The 14929-nt window shown below is 46.3% G+C and overlaps 1 protein-coding gene across 4 annotated transcripts in view; it reads right to left on the bottom strand.

Annotated features, from left to right (window-relative positions):
- Window positions 1-14202, bottom strand: part of LOC129868962 (ephrin type-B receptor 4a-like) — a 37755-nt gene extending 23553 nt beyond the window's left edge. For all 4 annotated transcript variants that reach the window (XM_055943341.1, XM_055943344.1, XM_055943342.1 and 1 more), the window contains exon 1: window positions 13224-14202. In XM_055943341.1, the coding sequence (XP_055799316.1) occupies window positions 13224-13302 (79 nt within the window). In that variant the 5' untranslated portion in view covers window positions 13303-14202. The remainder of the gene's footprint in view (window positions 1-13223) is intronic.
- Between the last annotated feature and the right edge of the window lie 727 nt (window positions 14203-14929).

Raw genomic sequence — 14929 nt, 5'->3', positions numbered from 1 at the left:
GAGATGGAGGAATGGGAAGGCATGGTGGTGAGGTGGAGATGGAGGAATGGGAAGGCATGGTGGTGAGGTGGAGATGGAGGAATGGGAAGGCATGGCGGTGAGGTGGAGATGGAGGAATGGGAAGGCATGGTGGTGAGGTGGAGATGGAGGAATGGGAAGGCATGGTGGTGAGGTGGAGATGGAGGAATGGGAAGGCATGGTGGTGAGGTGGAGATGGAGGAATGGGAAGGCATGGTCGTGAGGTGGAGATGGAGGAATGGGAAGGCATGGTGGTGAGGTGGAGATGGAGGAATGGGAAGGCATGGTGGTGAGGTGGAGATGGAGGAATGGGAAGGCATGGTGGTGAGGTGGAGATGGAGGAATGGGAAGGCATGTCGGTGAGGTGGAGATGGAGGAATGGGAAGGCATGGTGGTGAGGTGGAGATGGAGGAATGGGAAGGCATGGTGGTGAGGTGGAGATGGAGGAATGGGAAGGCATGGTGGTGAGGTGGAGATGGAGGAATGGGAAGGCATGGTGGTGAGGTGGAGATGGAGGAATGGGAAGGCATGCTTGTGTGTTCTGCCTCAAGTTCACAGGAAACCAAATTACACACCGTCGTCATGGTGGTAACTGGTGTGCTCCTATAAAATGGAGTCACGCGCACACACACACACACTGTGCCGTTCCTAACCTGCTCCTACTGATGTCCTATGAGGATCAATCATAAGGAGCAGCGGAAACACAACTGTCAGCCCCCTCCAGGCACAGCCGGTTACGCCAGCCGTGTGAGTATGAGGTGAGTGTGTGGTGAGTATGAGGTGTGTAATCAGTGTTTACCACTGAACTATCATTATCTTTTATGAGACAGGATGGATGTGTCTGTCTGAGTGTTTTTCGACACTGAGTGGACAAAACATTAGGAACACCTACTCTTTCCATGACAGACTGACCAGGTGAATCCAGGTGAAAGCTATGATCCAGTATTGATGCAATTTATTAGATCCACTTCAAATCAGTGTAGATGAAGGGGAGGAGACAGTTTAAAGAAAGATTTTTAAGCCTTGAGACAATTGGACATGGATTGTGTATGTGCGCCATTCAGAGGGTGAATGGGTAAGCCAAAATATTTAAGTGCCTTTGAACAGGGTATGGTAGTGGTGCCAGGTGCACCGGTTTGAGTGTATCAAGAACTGCAACGTTGCTGGGTTTTTTCACGCTCAACAGTTTCCCGTATGTATCAAGAATGGTCCACCCCCCAAAGGACATCCAGCCAACTTGACACAAATGTGCGAAGCATTTGTGTCACGTTCTGACCTTTATTTGCTTTGTTTTGTCTTTATTTAGTATGGTCAGGGCGTGAGTTGGGGTGGGCAGTCTATGTTTATATTTCTATGTTTTCCTATTTCTGTGTATGGCCTGATATGGTTCTCAATCAGAGGCAGGTGTTTTGTGTTGTCTCTGATTGGGAACCATATTTAGGTAGCCTGTTTTGTGTTGGGTTTTGTGGGTGGTTGTCTTCAGTCTTCTTGTGTCTGCACCAGACAGAACTGTTTTGGTTTTTCACATTTGTTGTTTTTTTGTATTTTGAGTGTTCACTTTTATTATATCAAGATGAACAATTACCACGCTGCACATTGGTCCTTCGATCCGTCTAATAACTCCTCCTCAGACGAGGAGGAAGACGAAAGCCGTTACAATTGGAGTCAACATGGGCCAACATCCCTGTGGAACGCTTTCGACACCGAAAGCGTGTCCATGTCCTGACAAATTGAGGCTGTCCTGAGGGCAAGATGGGGGTGCAACTGAATATTAGGAAGGTGTTCCTAATGTTAAGTTTACTCATTGTGTATGCATGCACAGACATGTAGTACCGCGCTATATGACAGAGTACACTCTTAGAAAAAAAGGTGCTATCTAGAACCCTAAATGGTTCTTTGGCTGTCCCCATAGGAGAACCCTTTGAAGTAGGGCTGTCGACAACAAAAAATTATCTTAGTCGACCGAGAGTTTATGTACTGTAGACACACCCTATGTTTGAATATAATCAACTACATGTAGGCTACTGAGCTTGTCTGATGCTTTAAGCACTGCGATTACAAATGAAGACACACTAAAGAGGGAGCCAAAGATCAATAGAGCCTAACCAGTAGGAGTAAACCTGTTCCGACCTTCCTCCCGCTGCCTGCTACTACTGGCCTTTGCAGATTCTGCCATTACACTCCTGAAGTTGCCGGAAATAGGCTACACCAGCGGTCGGCAACCTTTTCCATTTGGAGTGCCAAGTTATCCTACCATTTCTACTGATCGGCGTGACAGTTTTGATTTTCATATGCTCATTTTTGTGGAACAGTTTCATTAAATTTATAATAAAGTCTACATGTCTCAAAATCAATGTCATGTGATTAATCAAAATTGTTTTAATTGTTTTAATTTCCTATCCAATGCAAGTTTCATGTTTTCCATGAACTGCTGCTGCACAGCAAAGCAGATCCTTGAAGATGTTCCTTTAGTAGTTTGTAATATCTTCCAACAAGGAGATAAGTAGAGGACAATAATATAGATAATATTTAAAATTGTATCTAAATGAAAATTATACAAATCTAAAAGTAACTTCCATTGCCAACATAAACCAACAAATAAAAACATTGCCGCCTGCAGGTCGAAAATATCTTGATTAAAAACCAATAAATCACATTGGATATGCATGGCCTGTCTGCAAGAAACTTAAAACATTGTATCAACTACTAACTTGGTCTGGCCCAATCATGCTAGCAAACTTGCAACATTGTATAAATATTCTGGGCCCTCAGTTTCCTGCGCCAGTGAGCTCCAGACAAACAGACACAGCTGTAGACTATTTACGCAAGGGATAAGAAGGAATCAGGTAGGCCTATTTTATGACGTTTCCACCGGATCAGAGCATGACATTTTTTCCCCCTTTCATGCTGACTGGTTATGGAAAGGGAGAGAGCTGGAAAGATTTTTCAAACAGGCTACGTTGAGGAACTATTGTCATTCTCAATGGATGTAAAAACAGACTTTGTTTACTTGCTGTTTGAGGCGAAGACAAAATGACTGTGAGAAGCTCCATAGTGATGGTGAGTTAAGACAATCAGAAATACTATCGGATCGCCAAATGGGCACATTTGTAAGCCTACATTTGCACGCAGGCCAGGTAGCCTCACCTCTAAACCAAAACCTTTTTCTCTTTTCTCACAAGTGTAGCATAGGTTGTGCGCTCTGCAAACAATGTGTCCACTCCGACAATGACAACGGTAAAACTGGAATAATAATATATTGAAATTACCGTAATCAAACAAACATTGTAGATTAGAAATGATGGGAACTAATGGTAAATGTACTACTGGTGATACTGGTGAGCCACCCCCGTGGCCTTTGCAATGGATTAGTCCACTGAGACAGGGGTGAATCAGACAGGTGTCTCATGTGTCATACATTTTTTTAAATATATTTGCCACTGCTTGCCTAAACAAATCTTGGTCGACCAACAGCCTATCGATCAGACGACTAAATTGGGTCAGCCCTACTTTGAAGAACACTTTTTGGTTGCAGGTAGAACCCTTTCTATAGAGGGTTCTAAATGGAACCCAAAAGGGTTCTCCTATGGGGACAGCTGAAGAGCCCTTTTGTATTTTTTATTTTTTTTTACCCATTTTTCTCCGCAATTTCCAATTGGTAGTTACAGTCTTGTCCCATCGCTGCAACTCCCGTACGGACTCGGGAGAGGCGAAGGTTGAGAGCCATGCGTCCTCCGAATCTCCGAACCAATCACTTAACCCAGAAGCCAGCGCACCAATGTGTCGGGGAAAACACCGTACAACCGGCGACTGCAGTCAGCTTGCAGGCGCCCGGCCAGCCACAAAGAGTCGCTAGAGCGCAATGGGACAAGGACATCCCGGTTGGCCAAACCCTCTCCTAACCCGGACGATGCTGGGCCAATTGTACGCCGCATCACGGGTCACCCAACTACAGCAGGCTGTGACACAGCCTGGGATCAAACCCGGGTCTGTAGTGACGCCTCAAGCACTACGATGCAGTGCCTTAGACCGCTGCGCCACTCGGGAGGTCTCGAAGAACCCTTTTAGAAAAAACATGTCCAAGAGAGTACAGGCCATCCAACAGTAAATGGAGGTTATCATTGAGATGGGGCTGACTGAACACACACACACACACACACACACACACACACACACACACACACACACACACACACACACACACACACACACACACACACACACACACACACACACACACACACACACACACACACACACACACACACACACACACACACACAACCACACACACACACAGGCAAGCAGCCTGCTGCTTTTTGCAGACCAGAAGGTCTTAGACCCCTGCCCAAGAGTGTTCCATATAAGCTGGTCCCATCCTTCATCCTGGCCTTCCACCACCCCAGAGAACAGGGCCTGGCTGTACAGAAGAGTCTAGGATTCCTACGACCAGCTCTGTCCCCGTAGGCGCCGACCCCATCCACTCCACATAGCAGGTGAATAAACCCAAATGCTTCTGCTCTTTACATAAGTGACCTTGAATATGATAGCATGACTCCATCGAATTGGAACACAAACCCTCTCTTTAATCACAGACCGACTTCTTCACTTTCTTCTCTACCTCTCCGCTACTTGCCCTTCCGCTCTCTTGCTTTCTCTCCCTCTCTTTCCCCTCCAGTGGCTCTGGAGTGTGATAGGGAAATTATAGGCCTGTGAGCCTTCGCCCTGCATCGACTACAATTAGACCCCCGCTTTAATTAAGGAAACTCAGAGTGCCAATTACCCCTACACGCCTAGAGAGAGGGAGAGATAGAGTAGGAAAGAGAGAAGGGAAGAGGAACAGCAAAAGGGGGAGGGTAGCTGAGAAGGAGAGGGAGAGAACAGAGATTCAAGGTTAGGGTAGGATGGGAGAACATGCGGAGGGGAGAGAGGGGAAGAGCAAGAAAAACACAGGGCGAGGGGAGAGAAGAGTGGGGAGAAGAGTAGAGAGAAGAGTGGGGGGAAGAGTGGGGAGAAGAGTGGAGAGAAGAGTGGGGAGAAGAGTGGAGAGAAGAGTGGGGAGAAGGGTGGGGAGAAGGGTGGGGAGAAGAGTGGGGAGAAGAGTGGGGAGAAGAGTGGGGAGAAGGGTGGGGAGAAGGGTGGGGAGAAGAGTGGGGAGAAGAGTGGGGAGAAGAGTGGGGAGAAGAGTGGGGAGAAGGGTGGGGAGAAGAGTGGAGAGAAGAGTGGGGAGAAGAGTGGGGAGAAGAGTGGGGAGAAGGGTGGGGAGAAGAGTGGGGAGAAGGGTGGGGAGAAGAGTGGGGAGAAGAGTGGGGAGAAGCGTGGAGAGAAGTGGGGAGAAGGGTGGGGAGAAGGGTGGGGAGAAGAGTGGAGAGAAGAGTGGGGAGAAGGGTGGGGAGAAGAGTGGAGAGAAGAGTGGAGAGAAGAGTGGGGAGAAGAGTGGGGAGAAGAGTGGGGAGAAGGGTGGGGAGAAGAGTGGGGAGAAGGGTGGGGAGAAGGGTGGGCGGGAGAGTGTTGGACAGGGCTGACCTGGGTTAAGCAGTTATGGGATAGCTGGGAGGGAGAGAGAGACAGAAACAGATGAAGGGAGAAAGGGAGAGAAGAAAAGAGACTAGTGGAAGCTTATCAGGGCATTTTGCCACTAAGACACCGCCTTCCACTATTCATGTGCATGTGAGCATGAGTGTGTGTGTATTTGTGCAAACCGGCAGTTCTTAGAGTGTGTGTGTTTGTGTGTTTGACATGGAGTTGAGCCTGTGAGATTAGGTCTCCTCCTCTCCTCTAATCCCACTCCCCTCCTCCCTGTTTCCTGCTTCTCTCCTGGTCTGGAGGGAGCTGAGGAGCGATGGACTGGCCACTGACATCCTCACACTGCATTCAGCAGACCTACTGGAGCGAGAGGCCCTCTGAGGAAACATTACACTTCACTCTCTGCTCTTTATAATAAGGGCACCGTTATGATAGCGCATGGACCTGTGTGTATTTACATGTAGCCTGTGTGTGTTTGAGAGAGAGGTGCATCTATGTCACTGAGTGAACAAAGCATTAGGAACACCTTTTAGAAAAAGGTGAATACAGGTGAATACAGGTGAAATACAGGTGAAAGCTATGATCCCTTATTGATGTCATCTGTTAAACATCTTCAATCAGTGTAGATGGAGGGGAGGAAACCGGTTAAAGGATCTTTAAGCCTTGAGACAATTGAGACATGGATTGTGTATGTGTGCCATTCAGAGGGTGAACGGGCAAGACAAAAGATTTAAGTGCCTTTAACCGGGTATGGTAGTAGGTGCCAGGCACACCGGTTTGACTGTGTCAAGAACTGCAACGCTGCTGGGTTTTTCACGCTCAACAGTTTCCCGTGTCTATCAAGAATGGTCAACCACCCAAAGGACACAACTGTGGGAAGCATTGGAGTCAACATGGGCCAGCATCCCTGTGAAACGTTTTTGACACCTTGTAGAGTCCATGCCCCGACGAATTGAAGCTGTTCTGAGGGGAAAAGGGAGTGCAACTCAATATTAGGAAGGTGTTCTTAATGTTTTGTACCCTCAGTGTATATACTGTAAATATATATATATATATATATAGAGAGAGAGAGAGAGCGAGAGAGAGAGCGAAAGAGAGAGAGAGCGAAAGAGAACGGATTGAGGAAAGAAAGTGAGATTGAGGGTGTTAATGTTGGACTCCTAGTTGGATGTACTCCTCTTCAGGGATGTATGCCAAACAGGCTGGTCCAGGCAGGTAGATACTAGTGTCCCTGTGCTCTCCTTCCCTCCCAGGCCACAACCCCATCCAGTGACTGTTGGGAGCAGAACTGGACAGGGTCACTTTTCTGTGTGGGTATGTGTGTGGGTATCTATGTGGGTATCTGTGTGGGTATCTATGTGGGTATGTGTGTGGGTATGTGTGTGGGTATGTGTGTGGGTATGTGTGTGGGTATCTGTGTGGGTATGTGTGTGGGTATGTGTGTGGGTATCTGTGTGGGTATCTATGTGGGTATGTGTGTGGGTATCTGTGTGGGTATCTGTGTGGGTATGTGTATGGGGATCTGTGTGGGTATGTGTGTGGGTATATGTGTGGGTATGCAGCCAGAGTTAAATAAAACAGCTGGGAACCAAAATGGCTGACCATAGCAGTGGGGATTAAGTGTCTTAAACCTACCCTCCGAGTCTGGTATTCATTTTGGCTCCGAAATGTGCAGGCTCCAATTGACTCAATCCTCTGAATTTTTGGGGTAAAAAATGGTGGCTGAAATTCCTGTGCCACAGCAGAAGATATAGAAGTAGAGACAGCAGCATTTCCATGCAACAGACTGTGGTAGTTGTCTCCAGGAACGTAGGGAAATATTACCACAACATTTCTGTCACGTTTCAGCTAGCGAATTGCGGAGATTGGTCAGCAGTAGTAATGTTCTGGGTTTGTCTCGCCCTGGTTTGATTTGGAGTTCTTTAGCTAATCTCACACCAAAGGGGTGATCTGAAAGAGTCCAGTTGACTTCCCACATCTCCCTCCCTGGCTAACAAAAGACACTGAGCTATGGGTGAGATTAAACTCCATAAAAGCCTAATTAAGTAGAGCTGGAGTGGAACAAGAAACTCTTTGAGTCCTCACCTCCATCCCTTAGAGAGAAAAAGAGAACCACCGTGGAACAGCTCGCTACAAGATCAAGTAACCTCGCCGATTATTGAGTGGACAACAATGGTGCAGTTAGTTGGCAATAGGCATCACAACTAAACCAGTGTGTGTGTCACTGTGTGTTTAGAACAAAGGGTTTAGGATAGAGTCAACCTCCAATTAAAAGGAGTTGTGTATATTTGTAATTGTTTCTGTTTCATAACTCATGGGGACTCAACGGTAACAAGTGTGACGGCGGTAACCCTTTACGTTCATAAGAATTTACAAAGAGTTTATGAAGGTAGTTCACAAACTATCACCATGTGTTGAAGGAAACACACTTTGGCTCTGGTACAGGTCCGTTTTCAAATTCGGTACAACCTCCGTGCACTTAGCATGTTCACTGTTTGTTGTGTTTTCGTGGTTCTTTCTGTCCTTGTAATTCTGTCGTTCAAATCTCCTGCCGATCCGCCCACTACTCTCTCCCCATCCCACGACTCAAGTCGCATCCTTATAATTATCTCTGGACAGAAAATGTGTTCGCATGCATCTCCATGTCAGTCCCACAGAGAGAGTCTCCCTCCCACTGAACACTGGGAAAAAGACCAAACAAAAGGGCAACTCTCTCACACACACTTCTACAGACGACACTCAGATATGCTCCGACGCAAAAAGTACACGCATCGACTGCGGAAAGTAATACGACCAACATTTAGTGTCGGGGCCCTCTCCAACGTCTGCCTTCTTTAACATATCGAGCTTTTGAGGTCCCCATTGGTTCCAGAAAAACATGACAGACTATTACAACTGTATATGGTCCTTGTGACATGAAACACGCAGACACACCACACACGCGCAAACACACACAGTCTCTCAGTGACTAATCCGCAGTGGGAGGTGAACAGCTTGAAGCTGGAGGACAGTCACTCTGAATGGCAGCACAGACTTAGGCTACATCAACCATCCAAAGATCGGCACGTCCAAGCCCAGATACAAGAGAATACTCGCTCTGCATGGGTCTTCTCTTTCATTCTGACTCATCCCCCTCTTTCTCCCTTTCAGCAGCCAAGGAAAGCCAGACACATCGAGGGGGTACAGCTCAAAATCTTCTTTCCACTGTTCTTTGCTCTTAACGGCTTAAGACATGGTGGGAATGAAAGGGGGGGGGGCTTTGGAACAGATTTTGTAGGTTCCAAAGAGGGAAATAAGACAGAGATATCGCGTATGATGATGGATGAAATGGTGAAACCAGAGTCAACAAGTTGTGTACTCTCTCTCTCTCTGTCTGAGGAGCTGTGTGGTGGGACTGGAAGCCTGCTGCCTGCTGAGCCTCAGTGTTGTTACTGTATATAGGACAGATATTCTGAGGCTCAGGGGAATCACAGCGAGCACACAGGCATGGGAAGTCCCTCTGTCTCACAGCCAGGCGCTTCTGATAATCACCTACGACACACACTCAACACAGACACACACCTTCTCACTTTCTCGTCAGCCCTTTCTCATTTCTACTTGACTTGATAGCAGTCTCTCCCTCTCACCCACTAGCAGAAATTACTCTCTCCATAAGTGTCAATCTCTGTCCCTGTCTTATATGAAAGGCTGTGGCCTCATTCCATGTCCTCTGCTGCCGGTCCCCTCTCTAGTCGTCCCCATTGTGTCCCCTCTCACAGTGAGTGGTGTGTGGGTGGAGGTGCAGAGGAGAGCACGTGGGTCACCTGCCCCGCTTCTTGCCTGCCTGTCAGCGTGCCACTGACGTTGATGCATGGGTTGAGGGACTGGGGGTGGTGGACTGGGGGGCTTTTTCTATCCCCTCATCAACCCGGACTACCGTCCACCTGTCATATTTCCATTTGCATCGCATCTCATTTGTGACTAAAGTAGTCTTGATAAGCCAATCCAGACCCACTCAGGAACCCATCTGTCTAGGCCGAGCCTAGCCAGCGGAGGCAACTTCATCAGGCCACGAGAGAGAGAGAGAGAGAGAGAGAGAGAGAGAGAGAGAGAGAGAGAGAGAGAGAGAGAGAGAGAGAGAGAGAGAGAGTCAGATATGTGTCTGTCCGTGTGTGGTGCTGAAGAGTAGAGGGAAACTGGCCTGTACATTACAGCTGCACGACTCGGATGCCTGTTTAACTCTTCAAGGGGCTAATCGTGGGATTAAGCCACAGAGGATGATGGGCTGAGGGTGTCAGTGAGGGGCGAGGATTGCTTTAAATTCAAATCCCTTTCTTATAAAAATCAGTTCCATTTAATAGGATTTCGGGGGAAGAAATCCGCATTTCCGCGGCGGGGCAGACAGTGGTAAGTCCAGACTGCACTGCCTCGCTCACACAGCATAGAGAGAGAGTCAACGGAAAGAGTAACAAAATAAATGATTGCGGGGGGGGGGGGTGCGAGGCCCTAACTCTTTCACCTACGGCCTCTTGCATTCGGAATAAAAACATTATTTCAGCGTTTGCTGGTTTTAGACATTGGGTTTATGGGTTGTGAAGCAGAATGTCACTCATCGCGGCACTCTATTCAAAGTATGAGACAGAGTGACGGAGACAGAGTGAGAGAAAGAAGCGTAGGTGGAGGAAATGAGAACGCAACAGAGAGAGGATGGGTCTTCAGAGTGGCGTCTTTTGGAGGGTTAGTTCATCTCGAAGGCTGATTGTGAAGGCTCACCGGCTCACTGGGGTGGAAGTGTATTCTTTCTTCAAACTCTTCCCGACAAAGACCACTAAATATCTAATATACAATATGCACAGGGATCAGCCTTTGTTTAATCATTCACACACACACACACACACACACACACACACACACACACACACACACACACACACACACACACACACACACACACACACACACACACACACACACACACACACACACACACACACACACTGTCTAATCTCAGAGGGTTTGGGGCCCTTTTGAGGATCTTACCCTGTGGACAGAATCCAATCTACCCCCCACGGACGCCAAGCTTAACTTGGCCAAATTAATCATCACCAGCATTGCCCTTTTTAATACCTTCACAGTCCTGCAGTCACCACATGGAGGTAACACTTCAAAAACCGCCAAATGCCGTGCAAATATTATTTGAAAAAGTAAATAAGTTGTTTAAGTGGAGTTTTTAAAAGACAAGGGAGAGGTCACATTCAATAGATGAGCCTAACTCCCAGCGCTGCTTCTCTTTCTGCTCCATCTGTTGGGAGCTGAAAAGGGAATTAGTGAACAGATGTTGGAGGTGGCTTCATGACATGAAAACGATACATTCTAGGCCTAGATCCTCAAAACCCCTTCTCAATGGAGGTGAAGCAGACGTACAGAGTAGCATTACAGGCCAGGACGTAGAGTGAATCGTAATAGTGCAGACACTGACTGAGGGCAAAACCTCGAAAAATGAGCTTACCTTCAATTAATCAACTAAAACACAATTGTGAATTGATTTTGGCGTTGCTGTGGCTAATTACGGTGAAGTTGTAGTAGGCATAGCCAACTAATCCCTTCAAGTCACCTGTAATGCCATAGCCGTGCTCGGATGTTGTCCATGCCTGTCAAACAGCACCATGTTAATTGTTTGTAGATAGCAGGGACCAGGTGTCTCCATTTCAGCATGTAATGTGGAACTAATCCAAGCCATGCCGTTCAGGATTGATTGGTAGTTAGACACCGTAGAAATGGTCTGGGTGGATGTGGTCTAGAAGCTGGTACACTGTGTGGCCAAAAGTATGTGGACACCCCTTCAAATTAGTGGATTCGGGTATTTCAGTCACACCCGTTGTTAACAGGTGAATAAAACCGAGCACACAGCCATGCAATCTCCCTGGGGGAAAAAATTGGAAGTAGAATGGCCTTACTGAAGAGCTTCGTGACTTTCAATGTGGCACTGTCATAGGATGCCACCTTTCCAACAAGTCAGCTCGTAAAACTTCTGCCTTGCTAGAGCTGCCTTGGTCAACTGTGAGCACTGTTATTATGAAGTGAAAATGCCTAGGAGCAACTACGGCACAGCCGCGAAGTGGTAGGCCACACAAGCTCACAGAACGGGGAAGCTGAGTGCTGAAGCGTGTAAAAACCGTCTGTCCTCGATTGCAACACTCACTACTGAGTTCCAAACTGCCTCTGGAAGCAACGACAGGACAGGAACTGTTCGTTGGGAGCTTGAAATGGGTTTCCATGGCCGAGCAGCCGCACACAAGCATACGATCACCATGCGTAATGCCAAGCATCGACAAGAGTGGCTTAAAGCTTGTCGCCATTGGACTCCGGAGCAGTGAAAACACTTTCTCTGGAGTGATGAGTCACGCTTCACTATCTGGCAGTCCGACTGACAAATCTGGGCTTGGTGGATGCCAGGAGAACGCTACCTGCCCGAATGCATAGTGCCAACTGTAGTTTGGTGGAGGAAGAATAATGGTCTGAGGCTGTTTTTCATGGTTCAGGTCAGGCCCCTTAGTTCCAGTGAAGGGAAATCTTAACGCTACAGCATACATTCTAGATAATTCTGTGCTTCCAACTTTGTGGCAACAGTTTGGGGAAGGACCTTTCCTGTTTCAGCATGACAATGCCCCTGTGCACAAAGCGAGGTCCATACAGAAATGGTGTGTTGAGATCGGTGTGGAAGAACTTGACTGGCCTGCACAGAGCCCTGACCTCAACCCCATCGAACACCTTTGGGATGAATTGGAACGCCGGCTTCGAGCCAGGCTTAATCGCTTAACATCAGTGCCCGACCTCACTAATGCTCGTGGCTGAATCGCAGCAAGTCACCGCAGCAATGTTCCAACATCTAGTACTGTGTGGAGGTTGTTATAGCAGCAAAGGGGGACCAACTCTGTATTTATACCCGTGATTTTGGAAGGAGACGTTCGACAAGCAGGTGTACACATACTTTTAGCCGTGTAGTGTATGTTTCCACACAGACCATTTATGTGCTGTTCCACACCTTTCCAGAACACATACATAAAGACACACTAAATCCACAATTGTGCGCACACACACACACACACACACACACACACACAAACACACACACACACACACACACACACACACACACACACACACACACACACACACACACACACACACACACACACACACACACACACACACACACTGCTAATTCATTATCACCTTCGTATCTTAAATGAATCCAGGTTTTTATGTTGTCTTGGGCTGTTTTTAAAATGCCTATGTACAGACATTTGCATAGGCTCTTGTGCAGGCCAGTCAAATTAATCTTCATTAACAGCAAAAGTCTCATTGCAATAGTTAGATAGTGGAGGGGGATCATTCTCTATACAAAGACAACATAATGTACAGTAAACATAGTTAATGTAGGAGTGTAGGTTTGATTAACCATCACGATAATTGTCAACTAGCATGTTACATTGCCATGTGCGGCTGTTACCATGTAACGGTGCTGTTGTTACAATGTAACCACAATCTGAAGGCAAAATGGGCCTTAATCATATTTTCAATAATTAGGTAGCCTAATAACGCCACTGTACATTTCCCGTCGATAATAAGCATAATGACAGAACATGAAACAGCCTTGTTATATTTGAGAACATTGTACAGGAGGTAATCCAACCTACCTTCCTCTGCTGTCGACAGAAGCAGACATTCCAGCAGGACCAGCCAAAGTGGGGCAATGCGCCTGGATATGAAATTCATAATGGCATACAGATTATCCGTAATATAAACGAACTCCTTCGGTCGTGTTGGTCAAAAAACGTGTAACTGGGAATTTAGTGGCACCGTCAGCTGGACCGTGTACCCATTGGCCGCAACACTGACCACATCTGACACGGACCACAGTTCAAACACCAGTTTCACTGGAAATGAGTAATACAAAAATGTGGTCACAGCATTTCAAGGAAAACCTTGCTTTGACGGACGGTTGCAAGTCAATATCTCATGGAATAAGTCGATTAAAAAGAATCAACCACCAGTTTCTTTAAAGATCTAGCATAGTCAATCAAATATGAACTTTCATTTGAGGGAAAACTTTCCTTTATAGTGCTATAGAATATTGTACAGCTTGGCTATACAATTATATAGCACCGTTGTCCTCTGTCATTTTCAAAAAGGGGACGCATGTATGTGAAACTTATCGTATCCTTGGGATGTATTCGGTCCACTCTTTGTCCGCGAGCCCTCTACTTCTCCCAAATGTCCTCTCAATTCGATGTCTAGACTCCGCAATTGAAGCAGTTGAAAACCCCCTCAAGTCTCAACATGAACGAAAATAATGTTACTGCTGCGTTTTGTTCGTTTCGGTAGCCTATTTTCTTTCCAAACGGCCAGAACAATAATTGTATGAATTTTCTTTGGTAAAAATCCTCCTAAAAAAATCTAGTCGATTGGTCGGGAACAACTGCGTGTCTCGTTGCCATTGCCTTTACGTTTCCAGTGATGTAGAATGATTGACAAATTAAAGAGTTTAAATATTTTTTTTAACGATAAATCACTTTCAGGTAATAATAAACAAAAAAACTAAAAGTTATGGACTTATGCGCTGTCCACTCGCAGTCGTCTCACTGGGGATGTTTCACCACACACAATCAAAGTCGAATAGCACTAACCTCCACTGACTGCATACGCCCCGCCTTCACGCACACAGTTTCGGGCAATCATAGGTCGATTTGAGCTGTCAGTCAAATAGGAATATGAAAATCAATGTATGTATTCACTCGACCCCACTTTTGTGATATTTTTTTGCGATCTTGTATTTCATGGAAGAGCTGTTTCTTCATTTTCGTTGTTGAGAGTTTCTGTAGCCTAAATACCGGTGAGTGATATTGCTCATACCAAAGTGTTATCGTGTTTCATTCATGATACACACATTGAAATAGCCTACAGGTTTTTGGGATGTGGAGATCATATTACAATGTTCTCTTTTATGGTCTTTAGTTTCATCCCAGTCTGCTCTGCAAGCATACAATATATATAGGCTACTTAATACAATCTATTTGGAGAAGAAACCAGCAGACTGTGTCTGGTTTCATGTCATTCCCATGCAAATAAATGCACTCTCAATTCAGGGTCGCAGGGGCCCACTTTGTGTATTGGCCTGTTATTTCCTAGGCAGTGACTTCATGAAAGTGAAGGAGCGGTTTGTCCTTTTCTTACGTAAATTATCTGGGAGACCGGTGGAAAACAATTAGTAGCAGTGAAAGACTGTCACTCTCAGCTGAGAACAAGAACGCGTTGAGAATTAAAAATAATGCTTATTATGATATACAGTACATTTTATAATGATATTCTATGATATACCTATATTATGGTATAGTCCGGAAGT

Source organism: Salvelinus fontinalis, chromosome 13 (assembly GCF_029448725.1).
Source record: "Salvelinus fontinalis isolate EN_2023a chromosome 13, ASM2944872v1, whole genome shotgun sequence".
Lineage (NCBI taxonomy): Eukaryota > Metazoa > Chordata > Actinopteri > Salmoniformes > Salmonidae > Salvelinus > Salvelinus fontinalis.
Note: the sequence above shows the minus strand (reverse complement) of the source record. Positions and strands in the feature narration are given on the sequence as shown.